A 22348-nucleotide genomic window follows, 5' to 3' on the forward strand; every position below is an offset into this window, starting at 1 on the left:
CGAAGTGAGTAAATTGGCCCGGGATGTCTCTTCCAATAAAGCCACTGAGGATGACTAAACTGAGATCCGAGCAAATATCTACAAGGAAGGGGGCATACTATTAATGACAAGATCTTTAGAGGACCTAGGGCCATTGAACCAAGGAGGGATTTGATCATCCAGGTCCCAGTTCATAGAACGGGCCAATGCAGAGTTGTTTGGTCCTAATCTGGTTTTAAGGTCACCCACGATCATGGGGAGAGCAGAGGGCATAGCGGCCAAACATTTCCCGACAAGGATCTTAGCCTCACTCCAATAAACATGAGGGAAGGAACAGAGGGCGGGATATACATATTGACCATTATAATCTTAAACTCATTACATTGGAATAGAAATTCTTGCAAGAGGTGAGATTGAGAGGGAAGGGGAGATAAGGAAAACCGGGCAGAGAGGCTTAACAAGCAACAAAGACCTGCACGAGGGCGACCCAAGTGCTTCCATTTAAAAGCTGGGAGGTGGTAGGAAATAAACCCAGGGAGAAATGGCTAGGACAAAGACCAAGTCTCTTGCAAGAAAATAATGTCACAACGGGCCAAGAAGCTGTTAAATTCATGGTCAGATTTCGTTTTCTCCCATCCCGCAATGTTCCAGGACACCAGCTTGAGGGCTGAGGTCAGGACCAGAGCAGTCTGGGGGGCATCCTATAGTCAGCGAATAGAGTTGGCCGAAATTGGGCCCTTAGTGGGGCCAGATAGGATGCTTCACGTTGTGGAGGAGGGCACTTTTATAGAGGATCCAGTTGACAATAAGGAAGAACAGTTGACAGAGGTAGATGGGTGAGTATGAACTGGGAGCGACAAAGAGGGCTCCATATGAATGGGCAATCTTCCCTCAACGGAGCTGGGACCTCAGAAGTCATAATTCAGGAGGGGTTCAAGTTGAGCTGAGGCATCGACGAGGAAAAAAGGACCACCTTGGAAGCGCCTGTCCACAATACAGGTAGGAGATAAGGGAATACTCGGTCAGGAAACAGAGGGGAGGGAAGGAGAAGTGCTCTTGCTGGAAGCAGGTGGAGCAGTTGGGATGCCACAATCAGGTGAAGTCCTCCAAGGATGACTGGAGGCCGCAGAATCAGAGTAAGGCTTCACAGTGGGGGAGCCAAAGTTGAGAAGTAAGCTAGCCGAGCAGTCTGGAGGATCCAGTGGAAGATCAAACAAAGCAACAGGGTTAGTGGAGACAGCCAACGGGGCGGAGGCAAGGTCAAGCAGAAGGGAGTGCTCTGGAGAGGGATCTTGCAGGGTGGATTTAGATGGGAAAAGGCTCACAATGGCAGTGTTCCTAAAATATCTATGGGAGAAAATACCTGCTCCTTCCAGACTTCAGGCGCGTGAAAACAGCAGCCCTGGGATGTAACTGGAATTGAAATATAACAGAAGGTGATCTGAATACAAGGAAGATGTCAGTCCTTAGGAGGTTGATAGAAGATGAAGGTACCTTCAGTAAGGTGGCCAGGTGGCTCTTGGCCAACTTAGTCCAGGACCAATCAGGAATCCTTCCTTGATAGGAGAATACTGTAATCACAGCGCATTTAGGTTCGTAAATGAGCTGGGAGGTAACTTTGGAAGAAGCAGGAACGTGAGGAGCCTCCGTAGAGAAACTGAAGAAGGGCTGGGGACCACCAGACTTGGGGTCAACAAGACTGTTGGAGTGGATGGAGTACATTGTGGAAACAGTTTGGTACAGTCCCTTTAAGAGATCAATAGCATGATCTAGCTGGAGAAATATCTGGCGTACAGTCTTGGCCGTCAAAAGTGAGTGCTTCGAAATCAAGTCTGGCATTCCATGTTTCGGGAGAGCACCAACATCAAAAGCTCCATCATCAGGCAAAAGAAAGTATTGTTGACTCTCCTGGCACATGCTGGAGGAGGCACTGGACTCCAAACAAGCAACTCCAGGAGAGGTGGGGGATGGGCTCAGTGAACGAGCTGCAGGGAGTGAGGATTGAGAGGGAAGGAAATAGGCCTCCAGCCTCGATTGTTTAGAATTGGGTATAAACACACCAGCATCAGGATTCCCTGGAGAGAATATCCTTTTCTTCCCCACTGAGCAAAGAGATACTAAATATTATCCAGGAGGCACCCACTCACAGTTCAATATGGCGTCAGATAAGAACTTTCCAGCTGGCAAGAAGAGACGAAAAATGCTCCTTAAATCACTGTAGACAGGCAAAATTGGATGCAATGAGTTCAAATGAGTTCAGAAGACATTCCATACTACCTGATAAGGTAGTAGAAGGGAAAACAGCATGCCGGGAACTTGAAAACAAAATAAAAAGATAAAAAAAACAACGGAGCTCCCACTCCCTGCATCTGCACGTCTGGGAATCTCCCTGATCCAGGAGAATCCACATAGCATTGCAGCCTAAGCAACTCTTCCTTTGATAATATAAGAGGAACATCACTTGAAAAAAGTACCTCTGTGCATATTTCAAGTTACATTTGAGCTTAAGCCTACTCTGCAACAAATTACTTAGTAGCAATAGCAAGTTATATCAAGCATCATATTTAATACCTATAGAATGAAACTTTCAAAAAATAAAATTGTGCTTTAAAATATTTTCACTGAGCTGCCTGGTTCCTGAGCTTGGCATCTGAGGCCATCCTCTCTGACCCATGATTATATAGATCTAATTGGTAAGTACGGGAAACAGGAACTCTTGTGTGCCCTCCTTTGCATTTTTAAAATTAAAAATGGGTGATTTTTTGTTTTCTGTTTGGCCTTTTCCATAACTGATTGCTTTTCATTATGATTGAGTGTGCAGTGGTAATTCAGTTCCAAGAATTCCTGCCTTAGCGACTGATCTATACCAAGACCTAGACAGTAAGTATGGGACCCAGTTAGTTCTACTGGACTTTTGATACAATTATTTATCAACAACCTTCTGAACTGCCTGGCCATACGGGACTTCATTCAGACAAGACAGAAGTTCTTCTGGTCCAGCTGATTTAGTGATAGGATACACTCCTCTTGAAAGGCTTGCAATTTGGGAATATTCCTAGACCTAGTTCTGTTTCTGGATCTCCAGGTGGTAGCCTGGAACGCTTTTGCCTAGATGGGGTGACAACTACGTCTATTTCTCCCTCAAGTGGAACTAGTTATGGTGATCCATGCTTTCGTCACTTCCCAACTGGACTATCATAAGATGCTCTACATGGGAACACCCTTGAAGACTCGTCCAAAACTTCAGCTGGTGCAAAATGCTGTGTCTGGGTTTTGAACAGTGTAAACCCCTTCAACTCTTATGATTCTTTTTAAGGAAATTAGTGTTGTTTCAATTGTTCAGTGGCTGTTGTTTTAAATTCTTTGCTTTCAAAGAAAAGTGGTGCAGTAATTTAGGAAAGTGTGTGTGTGTGTGTGTGTGTGTGAACAAAAGGGTATCAAACATCATGACATTTCGTATTTCACCCTACTGAATATTACAAAAAATGATGTGCTTTCAGTTGTGCTGTCTGTTGCCATAATTGCATTTTACCACATATAAGAGCTAGCAATGACAAAACATGAAGGGTATAATGTATAATTGCTAAGTCTGATACAGGAGAAAGAAACCTGTAGAAGCTTAATTCTGAACTACAGTGTAGTAATGTGCAATGGAGCACTTGGAAAATAATAGATGGTTTTCCCAGGATATCCAACTGAGAAAGCTTCCACCTCATTAGCATAGAATAATGCCATGGGGCTTGTTTGGCATGGAGAAGTTGTTGTCTGCAATCTCTTTCACGAGACAATATCTGTAGTTCTCATTTTCCACGAAAGCACTTTCAATTCTTATTTAAATGAAAGAGATGGTATTAAAGTACCACATGCATCGCGATTATGTTCACCAAAGAGAAGATATAATAGAACTAGCAGTAATGTATTCTAGGTAGAGTAATCCCGTTTTTGTCAAGAGTAGTGTTGAAACGGCACAAGAAAAATTCACAGAAGCTATCCTCACTGTTAAACTTCATAGAGTGATAATATACTGAGATAATGAATTTAAATGCACTGTATACTGCCCGTGCACCTTTTTGTGGCCCCCAGCCCCATGCACCCCCATGAGAGAACAGCAGCAATCAATGTCTTTCAGGGTGCCACAAAAACATGGCTGACCGGGACCATGGAAATAGAATTTCATTTCCATGCCAAGCCTTATATTGCTTTTAAAATGTGCTGGCAAGCCTGCAGATTTACATTTCAATTAAATGCAATTCGGTTTTACAGCTATTGAGGATGAACAATAAGTTAGCTAATATCATCTACCAGGCAGGAGTTCAGGATGGAAGAATAAACAAATGCAGAAGGATGTGCAAACACTTGCACATAAAAAACCATAAAAATCTCAGTGAGGAAGAGAAAGATGGCAAAATATTTTTTTGTTCTGAAAGATATTCTTAAAAAAAATGTAATAGCCTTAATTGCCAGAAGAAGAAAGGTTCAGCTTCCTCAAGAAGCTATTGGTTCTGATATGTTCTTGCTCCATTCCTTCAAGAAGAGTAATATCAAATTCCCAATAAATCACTTCTCTTTGGTTTCACTCCTGGTGATTAGTTAGTGAGAAAGTGTGATGGCTATACCAAGGGCTGAATAATCACACACAAAAGCATTATTCTCCTTAATGTAAAACTGAGGAAAACTCATGTTTTACATACTCTTGGCCTGAGGAGTAGAGGCTTGGTTCTAGAACCACAGGAATCTGCCCCTTAGGCATGAAACCAGAAGTTGTCAAGCCAATACTCCATGTAATAATAGTAAGAAAGTTTTTGTACCCTGCTTTGTGAAATTTTTTATTTTTAAAATGGCATAAAATACTTAAATAAATTTCACTCACCAGAGCTAAATTTCTATCCAGAAAACCTCAAGGGTAACCTCTAAGTATGTTCCAAAAAGAGTGTTTCCTAAACCTGGGGTGGGGGGGGGGGGAGAAACAAGCATACTTTTGGCCCAATTCTATACAATTGTCTAGTGCCTATGCAGCCACACCAATGGAGCATGCACTGCATCCTGAGGTCGTGGGGGCAGTCATGGAGGCCTCAAGGTAAGTGTACATTGACACTGGAAAGTTAGATAGATTGGTCCCTGTGTGTGTATGTAGGAGGTATGTTGAGAAGAATTTCTTCCATACAGCAAGCTGCATGCCAGCAGGAGTAAAACTTTCCTTTGAAACTTACCATATTCTTTTCTATGGTAACATATTGGTAAATATATTTGTTATCACAATTTATATCTTAGATGGGCATGATCAATCTACAACATGGGATGCAGCAAAATTCATTTCAGTCACTATTACAAAAAAAAAAAAGTTACACAAATCATTTTAAATTGCTGATTTCCATTGACTTACTGCAATGGCTTGAACAGTGGCCAAGTAGAGGAGAGCGAGGTCATCAAGGTTTTGAGATAATGTCAGCCCAACAACCTGCAGGGAAAACAAGGAGAGAAAATGTACTAATCCAGCTGATGTGAAATTTTCTGAATCCCTTGCTAAGCAAATTTTAAAGTGAATCCCAATCTTGATGTGGTGAGCTACATACATACATTCATGTTAAGAAATGCTTTTTCAAGGATAGATAACTGCAGAATTAAATGTTCACCAATTTAACGTGTAGTGGAGCAAACCATACAGGTGATATTTTCCTTGGTTACTTCCTTTGTGAATTCAGATTCAGGTCACAGTACATAGCTGATGGGTGCAAGCTTTAGAGTCACCTCACTAAGATCACAACATATGACACGTTTTGCCTGCACACCCAAGGTTGTAAAGAGAAAATGCAATAAGCAGATTTGCAAACGCATGTATCATGCAGGTCCACACATCAGGATTGAATGTGGCACCCTATCAAGCATGCAGTTGGTGGAAAACCAGGGTTGGTCACCTTTTCATTTGTGAAAGTGTAGTTTTGAAAGAAAGAACCTTTTGGGTAGAGACCGAAAGGGTGCATTCTGAGCCAGGGAAACAGTAAGTGGGTGAAATAGGGACCAGAAGGAGTTTGAATTCAGGAGACTGATGGGAGGTTGGTGAATGCTTAATTTTTTCTCAGAATGCACTTTTTACAGCTGAATCCTAACCTATCCTCCCCCCCCCCATGCAGCTGTGCTGAAAAGGCACACACTGCGGGGGGGAGGGCAGTGAATTGGGAGGCTTTGGAAGGGAAAGGGGATTTCAAAGCCTACCACTATGCAATGGGTCTCCCTCAGACTTGCGCCAGTGAATGCACTAGCATAAGTTCGATAGGGGCAGGGAGGCTGCTGCCAGAGGAGACAGGATCTGGTGCACACCATCACCATCTGATCGACCTCTACCTGCAACCTCCCCACCCTTGTTCTCTCCCCCTTCCTAGTTTTACCCTGTTCTGCCCTCCTCTCCCCTCCCCTGCTGGCTTTGCTGCTCTGGCAGGTGGCCAGATTGGAGGGATGCTTCGACCTTTTCGCTGGTGCTCCAGCAGTGTGCTAACTTGCACGATGCTGGAGCACACTTTACATCCGCCTTTCAGCAGCCAGCACTGGCAGAATGCATATTCCATCAGCTTGGGCTACCAGTGTCATATATTTCTAGGTGTCAAATGGTTAACTTGGTTTTTCCAGAATTGTATGTGACTTAAGGTTCCTGCCTTTTGTCCACCCAATTCTGATGAAGTAGCTTTTTGTCTGCAAGAACCTATGCTACAAGAAAATGTAGAAAATAATCTTGGAGGTGGTATAGCACCCTCTGCCATATTCCCACTATCAGCTAACTCTGGAATGCAACAGTTTTCAAGAATTCTAGCGCTCTGAGAATCTTACAAAAATGTACAAAACTGTGTAAAGCACAAATACAACTTTAACTTTAAAAGGATGAAAAAATCCTCTTTACTTTGTATTCAGATATTAGAAGTACACTGAACTTTTGTAACCTTAAAAAAAAAAAGTTCACATTTCAGGAACAGCAATTAGAAGGAAAAAACCTACCAAAAACTTAATCAATTTCTATTGATTAAGAATGACAATATTTAAAATATAAATGCTCATTTCAATCTTTTATTTTACCCCATTGTTCTGTTTTGACCCTTTTGCAAAGACAGGCTGTTTCTTACCATGCCCTTTAGAGTCAGATCTGCTAGGGGAGATCTGTTGCCATGGAAATCTGGCCAAACATGTAAATCAACAGTTAGGAAACCCACAGGCAAAGATTTCTTAATCAGATCCAGGTGACCATTCAAGTATGCATATATACTTTGAGCACTGCAAGAAAAACAAGTAGAAAAGGGGGAGCGGGAGCGGGCGAGGGAGAGAGGTTATTCCCTGAACATATTGCACGATGTATTCTCCTAACATCAGACACACTCACAAATCATCAAATGGCCTGTAAAGCCAAACTTAAAAAGGAGAAGGGGAGGCAGGGGAAAGAGAATATTAACATATAACTTGCCAGGCATACATTGCTGAAGAGAGCAAGTGAAGGGTCAGAACTGGAGTTAGGATTTCTTCTCAGTAGGAGCTAGAAGGCGATTTACACCCTGATTATAAGAAGGTTTACATGAGCATTTATGGAGCTGCCTTATCTTCAATCAGTCTATTGTTATATCTAAGGCAATACAGTAGAACCTCCAAAGTTGACCACCTCTCTATAATGACCACCTCCTTAAGTTGACCTAATTTTCACAGTATGGACAGACACTGCATATACACTCTGGGAGACAAACCTCTCTATATTGACCACCTCCGTAAGTTGTATCTTGACCATTTCGACCACTGCACAGAGTATTAATTTACCCTCCTTAAGTTGCCCCTGAACACGATACTGTTTGTGCATAGTGAAGCCACTGTCCTTTCACTTTGGTTCCCATCACCAGTGTATTACTTTACACTTATATTGAAACACAACTGCTATTTTGCTGCCTATTCTCCCGGTTTGGAGAGATCCTCCTAGAGCACTTCACAATCCCTTCTGGTCTTCACCACTCAGAAAAGTTTAGTGTCATCCACAGACTTGTCCACCTCTCTGCTTATCCGTTTCCAGGTCATTTATGAAGATGTTGAAAAACATCAGTCCCAGGACAGATCCTTGAGGCATTCCACTTTCCACCTCTCTCCATTTTTTTTGTCAACTGCCCATTGACACCACTCTCTGTTTTCTGGTCCTCAACCAGTTCCCAATCCATGAGAGGACCTATCCTCTTATTCCCTGACTGTGGAGTTTTCTCAACAGCTTTTAGTGAGGGACCATATCAAACACCTTCTGGCATTTAGTGAATCTAAGGAGACCCAGTGGAGGCCAGGCAACCTAGGTAAAAAAGTGTTGTTGTTTTTTTAAGCTGTTGGGGCTATGTAACATGCAGCATGCAAGGGATAGCATTGGTCTGCCTGTCTGCTATGAAACCAAGTATTTTTTTTTAACTTACAGTTTTTTATAAGCTTATGAATTTTCAAGGTTTTTTTTAAACACTGATTGTGGGCTGTTTATTCTCTGTCTCTTGATATAGATATAGATGATATAAATAGTAAGCATCACAAGAGGATCAATTCTCATTGATATTTGCAATAAAACTTTTAAAAAATCCAATCTAAATAACTTGGGCTTGTGTTTGTTGTTCTGGGAGCTAAACATGATAATATTTAAATGCCTTCTTCCGTATGTTGACCAATTTCCTCCAGTCCCTTGGGTGGTCAACTTAAAGAGGTTCTACTGTATTATCTTTTACACTGACTGGCAGAGACTCTCTAGAATTTCAGAGGGTGGTCTTTTCCAGCCCCATCTTGGACACTGAACTTTGGCATGGGAAGCAGGTGTTTCCTCCTGAGTTATGGCTCCTTCCCAAAGTTAATTGTAATTGTAATCATGGGGGACTTCAATTATCCTCATATAGACTGGGTCAATTTGTGTTCTGGTCACAAAAATGAGACCGGATTCCTTGACATGTTAAATGACTGTACCTTAGAGCAGCTAGTCATGGACCCCACCAGAAGACAGGTGACACTGGATTTAATATTTAAATATTTAAAACCAGGACCTGGTTAGAGATGTCAATGTTACTGAGCCGTTGGGGAACAGTGATCATGCTGTGATCTGTTTCGACATGCATGTCGGGGGAAGAAGCAAATCTCTCACAAAAACCCTTGACTTCTGATGAGCAGACTTCCCTCAAATGAGGGGGCTGGTTAGAAGGTGGTTGAAAGGGAAGGTAAAAAGAGTCCAATCTCTCCAGAGTGCATGGAGGCTGCTTAAAACAACAGTAATAGAGGCCCAGCGGAAGTGTATACCACAAAGGAAGAAGGGCTACACTAAGTCCAGGAGGGTGCCCGTATGACTAACCAGCCAAGTTAGAGAGGCCATAAAGGGCAAGGAAGTTTCCTTCCATAAATGGAAGTCTTGCCCTAATAAAGAGAATAAAAAGGAACATAAACTGGCAAAAGAAATGTAAGAAGGTGATACGGGAGGCCAAGCGAGACTATGAGGAACGCATGGCCAGCAACACTAAGGGGAATAATAAAAGCTTCTTCAAATATGTTAGAAGCAGGAAACCCACCAGAGAAATGGTTGACCCTCTGGATGGTGAGGGAGGGAAGGGGGAGATAAAAGGAAACTTAGAGATGGCAGAAAAATTAAATGAGTTCTTTGCATCTGTCTTCACGGCAGAAGACCTCAGGCAAATACCGCTACTCAAATGGCCCCTCCTGACCAAGGAATTAAGGCAGATAGAGGTTAATAGAGAAGATGTTTCAGACCTCATTGATAAATTAAAGATCAGTAAGTCACCGGGCCCGGATGGCATCCACCCAAGAGTTATTAAGGAATTAAAGAATGAAGTTGCTGATCTCTTGACTAAAATATGCAACTTGTCCCTCAAAACGGCCACGGTGCCAGAGGATTGGAGGATAGCAAATGTCATGCCAATCTTTAAAAAGGGAAAGAGGGGGGGGGCCCGGGAAACTATAGGCCGGTCGGCCTATCATCTATACCGGGTTAGATGGTGGAATGCCTCATCAAAGATAGAATCTCAAAACACATAGACGAATAGGCCTTGCTGAGGGAGAATCAGCATGGCTTCTGTAAGGGTAAGTTTTGCCTCACAAACCTTTTAGAATTCTTTGAAAAGGTCATGTGGATGCAGGAGAACCTGTGGACATTATACGTATATCTGGACTTTCAGAAGGCGTTCGACATGGTCCCTCACCAAAGGCTACTGAAAAAACTCCATAGTCAGGGAATTAGAGGGCAGGTCCTCTCCTGGACTGAGACCTGGTTGAAGACCAAGAAACAGAGAGTGGGTGTCAGTGGGCAATTTTCACAATGGAGAGAGGTGAAAAACGGTGTGCCCCAAGGATCTGTCCTGGGACTGGTGCTTTTCAACCTCTTCATAAATGACCTGGAGACAGGGTTGAGCAGTGAGGTGGTAAGTTTGCAGATGACACCAAACTTTTTGGAGTGGTGAAGACCAGAAGTGATTCTGAGGAGCTCCAGAAGGACCTCTCCAAACTGGCAGAATGGGCAGCAAAATGGCAGATGTGTTTCAATGTCAGTAAGTGTAAAGTCATGCACATTGGGGCAAAAAATCAAAACTTCACATATAGGCTAATGGGTACTGAGCTGTCTGTGACAGATCAGGAGAGAGATCTTGGGGTGGTGGTGGACAGGTCGATGAAAGTGTCAACCCAATGTGCGACGGCAGTGAAGAAGGCCAATTCTATGCTTGGGATCATTAGAAAACGTATTGAGAACAAAATGGCTAATATTATAATGCCATTGTACAAATCTATGGTAAGGTCACACCTGGAGTACTGTGTCCAGTTCTGGTTGCCATATCTCAAAAAGGACATAGTGGAAATGGAAAAGGTGCAAAAGAGAGCGACTAAGTTGATTACTGAGCTGGGGCACCTTCCTTATGAGGAAAGGCTATGATGTTTGGGCCTCTTCAGCCTAGAAAAGAGGCGCCTGAGGGGGGACATGATTGAGACATACAAAATTATGCCTGGGAAGGTTAAAGTGAATAGAGAGATGCTCTTTACACTCTCACATAACACCAGAACCAGGGGATATCCATTAAAATTGAGTGTTGGGAGAGTTAGGACAGACAAAAGAAAATATTTCTTTACTCAGCGTGTGGTTGGTCTGTGGAACTCCTTGCCGCAGGATGTGGTGACGGCATCTGACCTGGATGCCTTGGGGATTGGACAAGTTTCTGGAGGAAAAATCCATTATGGGTTACAAGCCATGATGTGTATGTGCAACCTCCTGATTTTAGAAATGGGCGATGTCAGAATGCCAATGCAAGGGAGGGCACCAGGATGCAGGTCTCTTGTTATCTGGTGTGCTCCCTGGGGCATTTGGTGGGCCGCTGTGAGATACAGGAAGCTGGACTAGATGGGCCTATGGCCTGATCCAGTGGGGCTGTTCTTATGTTCTTATGTAATTCTGAGTGAGGTTTACTTAAAAGCATGTCTTAGGTTAGGGATTTGTTGAGGATCACAGCCTTAGGCTACAAAACTCATCAAGGCTCACTGACTTCACCAATGTTAAAGTTGTCCCTGAACTGACTACACCTACTTTAGGAGGTTCGAAGGCTGTCACCTCTCGTGATGAGGAATGAAGTTGGTGAGATCACTAGAGAGCAAACTGTACAAAAGCCTTACATCTACAACCCTTGCACATGCAATTAATCATGAAAATTACTGATGGGAATAATCTTGAGCTTGGAAATCACGGCATTTAGTAGGCACAGTGCAAACGCTCAATGTCCAGCTATTGAATACTTGGGCGCAATCCAAAGAATGCTCAATGTGCTTAATTTCCATTCATTTCAGTGGAATTTGTGTGCTTAATTTTCTCTGGAATGTACCAGAGGGTAAAAACCAAAGAAAGTTAAATGTGCCAAAGTCCCATTGAAATCAGTGGGAATTGGCCTGTATCGACATGCCGGGGAAACATGCTACTATTAGCACACTTTCAAGAACTCTAGGAACAACAACAGGAATAGCTTTTTAAATTCTGTCTTTGATTTTGTCTTCTATGGAGTGCAAAGAGCAGTCCTCCTTTTCAGGGAAGTGGGTCAATACGAGCATCTTCCTCTAATTACAATTGATTAGTCGTTGTCTCAGTTTTGGAGGTCTAAATAGTGATATTCATTTAGCCTCTGCATGTATATTCAGTCATGCACTAATGAGCTCCCTAAGGGAATTTGGCATGTGTTTACTACTCTGACTTATGACCTCCTTGCAGCTGTATATTTATATTCTGCATTTAAGCATTCAGCTGCACATTGTTTCAATTAGACCTTACCGTGTGTTTGCTATCGGAGGGTATCATTCAAAATGAAGTGCACTTGGAAAACATTAAAATAACTAATTCATATCATTATTTACATTCTTTAAACATCATTTTATAGGACTTTCTGCAGGAAAAAAAATACACCAATTGCTTCATAAGTTACTATAATTCTTTAGTAGTCTTATTTCATTTCCATTTGCCCAGTGCTGTCCAACACAGTCATCCACCCAAAGAGATGAGAAGCAGGGAGAAGATGGGTGTCTCTCCATTGCGCACAGTGTGAAACCCTAGCTAAGAGGCAAGCATGATTGCCCCTGCTACGAAATTCGAGGTACACAGGGAAACTGTGCGGAAATGTAAATGCCTGAACGCAGTCTATAACAATATACTACCTAAGCATACATCTCTGGACAATTTAAAGCATTTTAATCACAGGGAAAATAAAACAAAAAGAAATTAATTAATAATAAAAGATTTGAAAAGCACATAGAAGGTCTATACAGTACTTTAGAATTATGTTCAAAGTGCTTCAGATACATATGAAGCTGTATTCATATTGATTGGTCTTATTCACTTCCATAGAGCCTAGTGTTGCCTACTCAGAATGGCACTGGCTTGCCAAAGGTTCAGGCAGAGGTCTTTCCTATCCCTGATTCCTGAGGTCCTTGAAAAAACAGAAAGCTGGATATGTCAGGGACTGCACCTCAGACCTCTCATGTGTAAAGCACATGCTCTACTATTGAGCTATGGCCTCGGTTCCTTTGGTAATCACTACAAAATCCTGCAAGATACATCTCCATTAGCCCTTTCCAGGTTCTCAAAAACAGGGTAAAGTGTATAAAGTAGAAGGGGTCTAGGAGAATGCTGGCCAGGCCTGCCCCTGCACCAACAAATTCCTTATCCATGCTGCTGGGTGCCCCCAAGCTCAACACTTGCTGAAGTCTTCTAAAGTGCATAGAGAAAGTCTCTCTGCGGTCGGTATTCCCCTTCTTGGACATAATAAGAACATAAGAACAGCCCCACTGGATCAGGCCATAGGCCCATCTAGTCCAGCTTCCTGTATCTGGACAAATGCTGAAGCCAGGAATACTGGGGGTAGGGGGTCCATTCTACTTGTGTACATTGGGCCCAGATCTAGAATGTCTAAAAAGGGTTATTGCTATTCTATTACTGCAGATGTGGAATATATTAGTATATAACTTGGATATTATTTTCCCCATACTGAAGATTATTATTACAGCCCACACAGCCCACATGATGTTTGGACTGGGATTTCTGGGTGCTGACTAGTTTGAACTCTACCCATGAGTTTAAGAACAGGTGAGACATCATGTATAACATTCAGTGTTCCTAGTAGCGTGGATTATTGCATTTGTTCAACCGTTAATGCCTATATTTATAAAATTAGGCTTTGGGGATTGTCCATAATGGACCAATAACAATAGGGTTGATTGTTGTTTTCCATATCATTGGAAAATATGGATTGTTTTCCATATTATTATTATTACTATTACTATTACTACTAATATGCCGCTTTTCAAGAAAAAATTCACAAAGTGGTTTATAGATGGCTCTCTTTCTCAAAAGGGCTCGTGATAAAATAAAAAAAAGCGCAGAACACCAACAGCAAACAGCCACTAGAAAAGACATGGTACTATAATGAAGATGGACAGCAACTTTCCTCCTGTGAAATATACAGTACCAATTGGAAAAAATGCTGATTAGAAGACCTTTATCCAATTAGAAGATCTGAGATGAACTAGTTTGGCTCAAGAATATATGCAAACCTATCTAGCAAACCATCTTTTTCCTATACACTAAGATCTCTACAAAGCAGTATAGTCCACAAATCATTAGTAGCATTAGCTTTCTTATCAAAAATACGGAATACTGAGCATGATCAAAATTGCCTATGAAATTCTCCTTCTACAGTATATATATACGATAATGGAAGAACTCTTGACAAACTGGATAATTTATGCTACATGTGCTTGAACAGGTGAGTGTAAAAGAGATGAGAACTAGACGGAATTTCAAGCTTAACTATTGCTTCCAGTTCTGGTCACCACATCTCAAAAAGGATATAGTGGAAATAGAAAAGGTGCAGAAGAAAGCAACCAAAATTATTTCTGGGCTGGGGCATTTCCTTTTCGAGGAAAGGTTACAGCATTTGGGGTTCTTCATCTAGAAAAAAAGGGGCCTGAGGGGGGGACATGATTAAGACATTCAAAATTATGCAGAGGATGGACAGAGAGGATAGAAAGATGCTCTTTCTAGACAGAAGAATATATTTCTTTCCCCAGCATGTAGTTAGTCTGTGAGACTCCTTGCCACAGGAAGCGGTGATGGCATCTGGCCTAGATGATGCCTTTAAAAGGGGATTGGACAAATTTCTGGAGGAAAAGTCCATCACGGGTTACAAGCCATGATGGGTATGTGCAACCTCCTGATTTTAGAAGTAGGCTACCTCAGAAAGCCTGCAAAGGAGAGCACCTGGATACAGGTCTCTCATCTTGTGTGCTCCCTGAGGCATCGGGGGGCCACTGTGAGATACAGGAGGCTGGACCAGATGGGCCTACGGCCTGGTCCAGCGCGGCTCTACTTATGTTCTTATGAACTATGTTCCCTCCTGGCTTCTCTCTATCCAACATACTGCTTTACTGTTTGATATATACAGAAAAGGATGGCTAATCTATACTACTGGTTCACTATGGGTGACATCCAAGGTAACATTTCTTCAAATGGACGTGCACTCAGTGAATGGAAGCCCTCTCTGAGAATGGAAGGCATGTTCTGCTGGAATGCAGCCCTCTGCGTGGCTGGAATATACCTTCCATTCTCAGACTGAGCTTTTGTTCACAGAAGCATTACTTGTAGCTATGAACTCAATTCATTGTCTGTAGCTATGTCTGTAGCTATAAACTCAATTTATTACAGGATTATCTTCTGCAAAGTCTCTTAAGTAAGACTGAATGGTACTTGCTGGCAATAAAGGAACTTCAACATCTTATTTTCAGTATGATAAAAAAAAAAAAAGAAATATGAGACCCTGTATTTGGTGCTCTCGTGTTGTGCTACTGGGCTTCTTGTCCAAAAGATTCTAAATTTATTTGTAGTATAATTAGTAGTTTCAATAACCACAAATAGTGCAGCTTATAAAAATGATGTGTGCACATGTACCCCAAGTATTGCACACCTTTGCCACATTTTTTCCCCACCTGTCGCAACCATCAGTGATATGTACACCAGCAAAGATGCTAGGCAGATTTCTAATTACTTGGCTAAGAACGGTTCAAATTTGAATAGAAATATTATATACCGCAGCCTCTATCATGAGAAAACTCCTAGTGCCACTGTCCAAAAGGCAGGCACAATGGCATGCATGCTGGGCATTTTCTGTACCATGTACATCACAATCAAATATAGTCAAGGAGCCTCATGCAAAACAGTGCAAGACATACTGTGGTATTCTGTTGCTCCGATCTATTTGCTTAACTAGACAGCTTTTAACATCTTTTTATTCTTGTGTATAGAGTCTGCATTACAGTCTGCAAAAGTAAGCTGCAACTTATCTGGTGGCCCAACCCTAATCACCAGCTATGCTGGCACAGCGGCCACTGCACTGGTGTAAGGTGTTGCAAATGTGCCGTAAAGCACATTTGTGGCACTGTGCCAGTAAGTAATGCTGCTGGGAATATCTGCACAGTACTGCCAGCACTGAATCCTGGAGCACCGCCCAACGGAGTAGTTAAGCTCCCAAACAGTGGCACAGGGGCAGGGGGAGGATGAAATGGGGGCAGGAGCAGTGTAATGGGTTGGGGGAGGGTAGTGAAGGAGCTCCAGGAAGAGAACAGGATTGGTGTCACTGACCTATGTCGCATCCTATTCCCCCTCCCAGGCCAGAAAGCCCTATACAGGGCTTCTCAGATTTGTGCCAATGATTTTGCTTCCATTGAGCAGGCTGGAGCTCAACATGGGATAAGGGAGCAAATGTTCCTCCAGACTGCTCAATCCCATGTGGTCTCACTGCGTCAGCGCTGGATAGGATTGGATTGCAGGAGAGATTTGGCACTTCATGACTTTTAAGTTGGTTTACAGCATTGATTTGGATCCACACTAAAGAATTCTAACAATCTGACGCAAAATATATGGACTGGATTATAAGAAGGCAGAAGAGAGAACAAGAGGGACAACACTCAGCAGGCACAAAAGGGGGCCAGAGAGCATGAAGAAGGACATGGCATGAATGTGTTTCACCTTCACTTGTACTTTGGGCTACTGTAGAGGTAGCCTTCTACTGCCTGGCAAGTCACAAAGAAAGTATGCCCTATCACGTTCAGAAGCGTAAAGCAATAAGGCCAGGTGTGCTACTTGGCATTAGGAAAAAAAGTATTCTAAACAAAGGGTGAACTAGTATCATTCATAGCATCAAAATTTAACCTTTTATTCTGGAATTACATTATTATTACATTTGTAAAGGATTCCAAACAGTTCAGATGCAACAGCTGATTTATTGACATAACTGTTTCTGACATGGAGAATGTCATCATGTCACGCAGATCTTTTGCGGCAGTCTTATATCTCCTCATCTCCACGAAAATGCTCAAAAGAACAAGTGCTTAGTATTTCAGGCTTTCACAAGACTATTTTTTACAAGGACAAAAGAGCCAGGAAAAGCCCATGGCTGGTGACTTCACCATCTCATAAATGGCTATGTGAATCAGTCCTCAGGTGGAAAAGTGTTCAAAACCAAACTGGCTGCATTCTGTACTTGGAAAGATAAAAGCCAAGCTTATGAGGAAAGAAATTAATATGGTGACAAAAAGCCCAGCCTGAAACCCAGTTTTGCTGGAACATTCCAGCTGCAGTAGTTTCTGGACTGCAGCCAAAGTGATGTCTCTAAGACAGACTATCAACAACAAAGAAGTAAAGGTGGTGACCTGGCTGCAGCTTTTGTTTGTAGTTCTGGGAAAGCAGCGTGTCCTTGGACGATGTGTTCTATCTTTAAAAAAAAGGAGGGGGAGAGACATTAATTTTTATATTAATTCTTGGGGGAAGGGAATTTCATTTTTGAAATTAAACACACACACTCTTTAGTTTCCATATATTCCTGATTCTAATTTCCAGACAGAGACACTTACCATTATACCATTCACATTATACCGTCCACTGCATCCAATTTGCACAGAGGTAATCCGAAGACCTTAATATGAACTTGGTTTCCAGTAAAAGCAACACTAATGGCACAGTCCTATTGAAGTGCTGTGCCAGTGGAATGCGCGCTTCGTTGGTGCTGGCCATTGCGAAAGCGCCATAAATCACTTTGCAATAGCACTACAGTTAAGTGAGCTGGTGGGAAGACCACAGCTTTCCTACACGCGCCAGCACAAAGGAGGACACCTGCTGAAGCAGGTACATTCTGCGATTTGTGGGAGGAGGGCAGCAAGGGGATAGAGTGGGGCAGGGAAGGTGAGCAAATCAGGGCTGGGAAGGGTTGGGATTGGTGGCATTGGTGCATGCCATATGTCCCTCTTCCTGGGCCAGATCTGCCAACATGGATTAACACTGACTTGCACCAGCTGTTGATCCATAGCAGCAGCTTGGGCTTTCTCCAGGGCAAGGGACAAATGTTCCTTTACCCCCAAAGAGCCTGCTAAATTCCCCACAGGACGAAACAGCGTGGGGAACCTTAAGTAGGATTGGGTGACCTAGTACAGAACAAACTGGGACATGCAAAATCCTAATCTATACTACCAACCAGCACCACTGAGAATGTGGTCATATGTAAGATGGCCTGGAAATGCCAACTGGGATATTAGGCAGGTCAGTCTAAAGCAGAGGTTCCCAAAGTGTGCATTGCAACTGTGTGTGGCTTTCACGCGCATGAAAAAGTCCTCCTCATATACACAGACTTCCTTACTGCCATTTTTAGGCTTGAACTGACTTGTAGTATTATCATAATTATGTCTAGCTCACAAACTTATCACAATTAATGGACTTTGATGGTGTTACATTCCACTCCGAGCGCATACAATTCCACCAATATATTTGGGTTATACTTTATGTACACATATGCACACATGCATAACTGTATGTATGTATACATGTAACAATATGCGTGTACAAGAGAAGCAGAATTCGTAACTGGATCATACTGGCAACACTCTTTAAAGAAGGCAGGCATGGATTCTTGCTCACTGTGATACTTGGGCCTTTATTTTAAAGAAAAAGCCACACTCACCAGTTTCCCTGTAGCACTCTGGCCTCCCTCATTTAACCAGAACCCTGGCACCATTGCTGAGTAATAGGGTCCCCAAACACCAGGGACAAATACAGGGGACTCGCTTATCTGAAAAAAGAAATCCAAGTCTAGTTATTCAAAGGTCTGAACATGTCAAAAAGACTGTCAGCAACAAACAAAACAGTCAGGCCCTTGGTTGGAGAGTGGAAGATCCACATCTCAACCATGGGGCAAACAATGAGGAAGGGGAAGGGTAGCAAAACGTATGCCTGAGCCGTCTTTGTTTTTGGTCTCATACTGCAAGTAATTGTTCATGTCAATTGCAGTAGATTAGAGCCCTATATATAATAGGATTTGCATGATCAAGTCCTATTCAAGCAGAGGAACATTTTAGCATCCGCAGCAAAATATTTGAGCAAGTAGACATAACATGAGCAATAGCAAACAAACAATAATAAGCTGGGGAAAGTTTATTGATCGGAGGTGAGATGCTGACCCATTGCCATGCTGGCTCCGTTTTTCCTCAAAGCCCTTTGAGGGAACAAGAGGGATTATGAACATGGTTTTAAAACAATTTCAGCTAACATCCTTTCCAGCCATCAACCCCTCCATCTTTGTTTTTAAAACAATGTTAAGTGGAACACTTCAAACAAATGGTGGCACTTGATTCTCCCACCAGAGGTAACACCATACTGCTGAAAAGAAAGACTTATTCCAGCTGAGGGATAGAAAGTTTGCTTTCTAATATGGGCTGCTAGTGTAGGGCTGGAGGGGTCTGGCTCCATCTTTTCCTGAATCTGGCCAGTCAAAAGATACAGAGCGGTGATTTTCAACCATTGTGCCATGGTATATTGGTGTGCCGCAAATGGTCCACAGGTGTGCCACCACGGGAACAGTTATTAGTAGAGCAATTGGAGGATGTGAGCTCACCCCCACCAAAGCATGGTGCGCTTTGTCAATTGTCAAATAACTGATCGTGTGCCTTGACAATTTTAGTGCCTTGTCAGTGTGCTGTGAGATGAAAGGTTGAAAATCACTGTACTAGAGCAGGCAAGACATGCTGCAGGTAAGATGTCATCTTTGGTTTTAACAGGTTATATAATGATACATTACAATACAGAGGCAAGTGGCACAGTTGAAAATCCAGATGAATTAAATACGAAAGATGAACATGAGCTGATGTCAGTTTTACTCCTGGAAATATCCCAGCAATCTTTATTTACTCAGATATAAAGAGAAGTATTGGTGCTGGTGGCATGAAATCTGGTTAGTTTACTTTCACTTAGGAATATTAAGAGTTACTCCCCAATAGGCCCAAGAGTGACAGGTTTGTCGGTAATCCAGAACTGTCTGTGTTCTATTTACCTACCTGTGAAGACTGAATAACAATAGGTCCCTCAATTTCATTTATCCCTTCCCTGAAACTGGAATAAACAAAACTGAACTCCTCCTTCCAGTTATGCTCAGGAACGCAGGCTTTAAATATGAATACAAGAACATCTAAAATGCATTTTCTCAGCAGTTTCAGGAAGGTCTCAATATTACGAGTCCTACCTCATTATTTACCACATTCCATAAATTATTGTTTCACTGTTCCCAAAGCTGCCTTGTGCTTCTGCCAGCCCTCGAAGGGAAAGTCCAATTAAAAGACTATAACTGGTACTTCTGGGAAATCATCAGGTTTTGAATATCTGCAGTCAGGCTTGGTATTTTAGAGGATACCCACAAGAATTTGCCAGGACAGGATATTTCCGTGCTGGCTTGTCTCTAGTTACACACTTAGATGCTCATATCATCTTACTACTGAAATACCATTTGTATGCATTCCAAAAAACTATCAACAAATGTGTGGAGCAATTAGGAGTTGCACATCGGTACATCTGTGAGCAGAGACAATGGGTGTGGATGTTCTCTTCTGCACAGGGAATTTTCCTTCTTCTTCCCAGAATCTCTACTGAGAAAAAAAGAGGGCTGTGATCTGGCTGAGGGACATTTTCTCTTTCCAGTACAACAAAGTTGTATTGGAAACAGCAAATGTTCCACAGCCAGATCGGTTTCAGATACATAAACACACCCCAGTTTTCCAATTCCCACAATATGTAATCACCTTTTTAGAGAGTTCACTCAACTAGAAAACTGCCAAGCATGTATCCTCAAAGAATGTGGGACATTCTAAGGTCACTCGTAAAATGATTTGTTACATATAGTCAATTCTCTTTATACACCAATTTGCTCTGTGTGAATTTGCTTATCTGTGAGGGGCAGAACTGCTACCTACCTCTCACTATCTGTGACTTTGTTCTTGTTATCCGCAAACACACTTCCACTGCTGGGGGCGGGTGGTTTTTGGTACAGGCTCCCAACAGCTTCAGAAGTGAAAGTGGAGTGATGGCGTTCCACTTCTGCTTTAGCGGAGGCGGGGCACGATCGCTCCACATTCACTTTCAAAGCTGTGGGGAGCCCTGCAAAAGGTCACGCAGGGCTCCCCACGCCACTGGGAGGCTGCAGGAGGCTTGGGTAAGTGCACCCAAGCCCCTGCAGCCCCCCCTGAGTGGCGCAATCCTGGGGATTGTGCCTCTGCCTCCTACCTGCCTCCTGGCTGCCCCTGCCCCTTAAGGGGAAAGAGGCCAGGGCCCTGGGGCTTTGCCACACCCTAGTCTGAAAAGCCCTGCCTTAGAGGATAACAAGAAGTGACTGTATTTGTGAACATATTAATACTCACCATTACACCAGGAGATAGTTCCTAGTTGAATCATAGCTGAGCTAGGATTAAAGACCAGGTCGGCCCACTTCAACACAGTCAGTCTCTGTGTAAGAGCTTCCAGATGGGCAACCACATTCCTCTATAGCAGCAAAAAAGTGATAGTCTTTAAGGTTCTACAAGTTCCTAACAAATTTCTTGTAGCATAAGATTTTGTGGATAGGAAATGTAGCTTATGCTACAAGAAATTTGTTAACCCTGAAGGTGCTTCAAAACTTTTGCCTCTTATATAAAAGCTGTGGCTAAGAAGTGTATATTACTACCATATTTGTACATGCACCTGAACTCCTCTGTCAGTTTGTACAGATGGAGCCTATTTATTCGCATGAGTTCCGTTCCGTGACCCGGCGCGATTAAGAAAAAACAGGTTGTGCAAAATTCAATAGAGTTACGCAAATACGCTGCAGCCTGACACTTGGGGCTGGAAGGAAACAAAGGCAGCTGTTATCAAACCCTTCCCCTCCGCTCCTTTGCCTCCGCCCTCCTCCCCCTCCTCCACTCTGTACTCAGCCCTCCCCGTTGCCATTTGTCCTCTCTTCTTTCACAGGTGGGATGCTGAGCTCTTAAGAGTCCAGTCCTATGCATTTCTACTCAGAAGTAAGCCCCACTGTAGTCAATGGGGCTGACTCCCAGGAAGTGTGGAGAAGAATGTAGCCTGATAGCTCAGTCCTATGCTTGCCTACTCAGAAGTAAGTCTCATTCTAGTCAATGGGGCTTACTCCCAGGAAAGTGTGGATTGGATTATAGCCTGAGAGCCCAGTCCTATGCTTGCCTACTCAGAAGTAAGTCCCATTCTAGTCAATGGGGCTTAATCTGTGTGTGTGTGTGTGTGTGTGTGTGTGTGTGTGTGTGTGTGTGTGTGTGTGTGAGAGAGAGAGAGAGAGAGAGAGAGAGAGCTCCACCTTGCTGCACGTGCTCTGTCTACAGAGGTTTTCTGCCCTCCCTTCCCCTACTGTTCCTTTGAAAGGGGAACCTCTTCCATGGCTCTAGGGCTATTTCCCTGCCTGTGGGAGGCAGAGCCTTTTTCAGAGTTTTGGGCTGCCTTGAAATGGCAGGAGCAAGACCAGCCAGGGCAAAGGAGGCA

At 42.9% G+C, this 22348-nt stretch overlaps 1 protein-coding gene across 5 annotated transcripts in view; it reads right to left on the bottom strand.

Annotated features, from left to right (window-relative positions):
• Positions 1–22348, bottom strand: part of FGGY (FGGY carbohydrate kinase domain containing) — a 199388-nt gene that overhangs the window by 56427 nt on the left and 120613 nt on the right. For 4 of the 5 annotated variants that reach the window (XM_066625344.1, XM_066625345.1, XM_066625343.1 and 1 more), the window contains 4 exons: positions 18504–18611; positions 17203–17264; positions 7092–7239; positions 5363–5437 (listed from right to left, as the gene is read on the bottom strand). In XM_066625344.1, coding sequence (XP_066481441.1) covers positions 5363–5437; positions 7092–7239; positions 17203–17264; positions 18504–18611 — 393 coding nt within the window. The remainder of the gene's footprint in view (positions 1–5362; positions 5438–7091; positions 7240–17202; positions 17265–18503; positions 18612–22348) is intronic. The other variant, XM_066625347.1, reaches the window with a different exon arrangement.

This window comes from Tiliqua scincoides, chromosome 4 (assembly GCF_035046505.1).
Source record: "Tiliqua scincoides isolate rTilSci1 chromosome 4, rTilSci1.hap2, whole genome shotgun sequence".
Taxonomy (NCBI): domain Eukaryota; kingdom Metazoa; phylum Chordata; class Lepidosauria; order Squamata; family Scincidae; genus Tiliqua; species Tiliqua scincoides.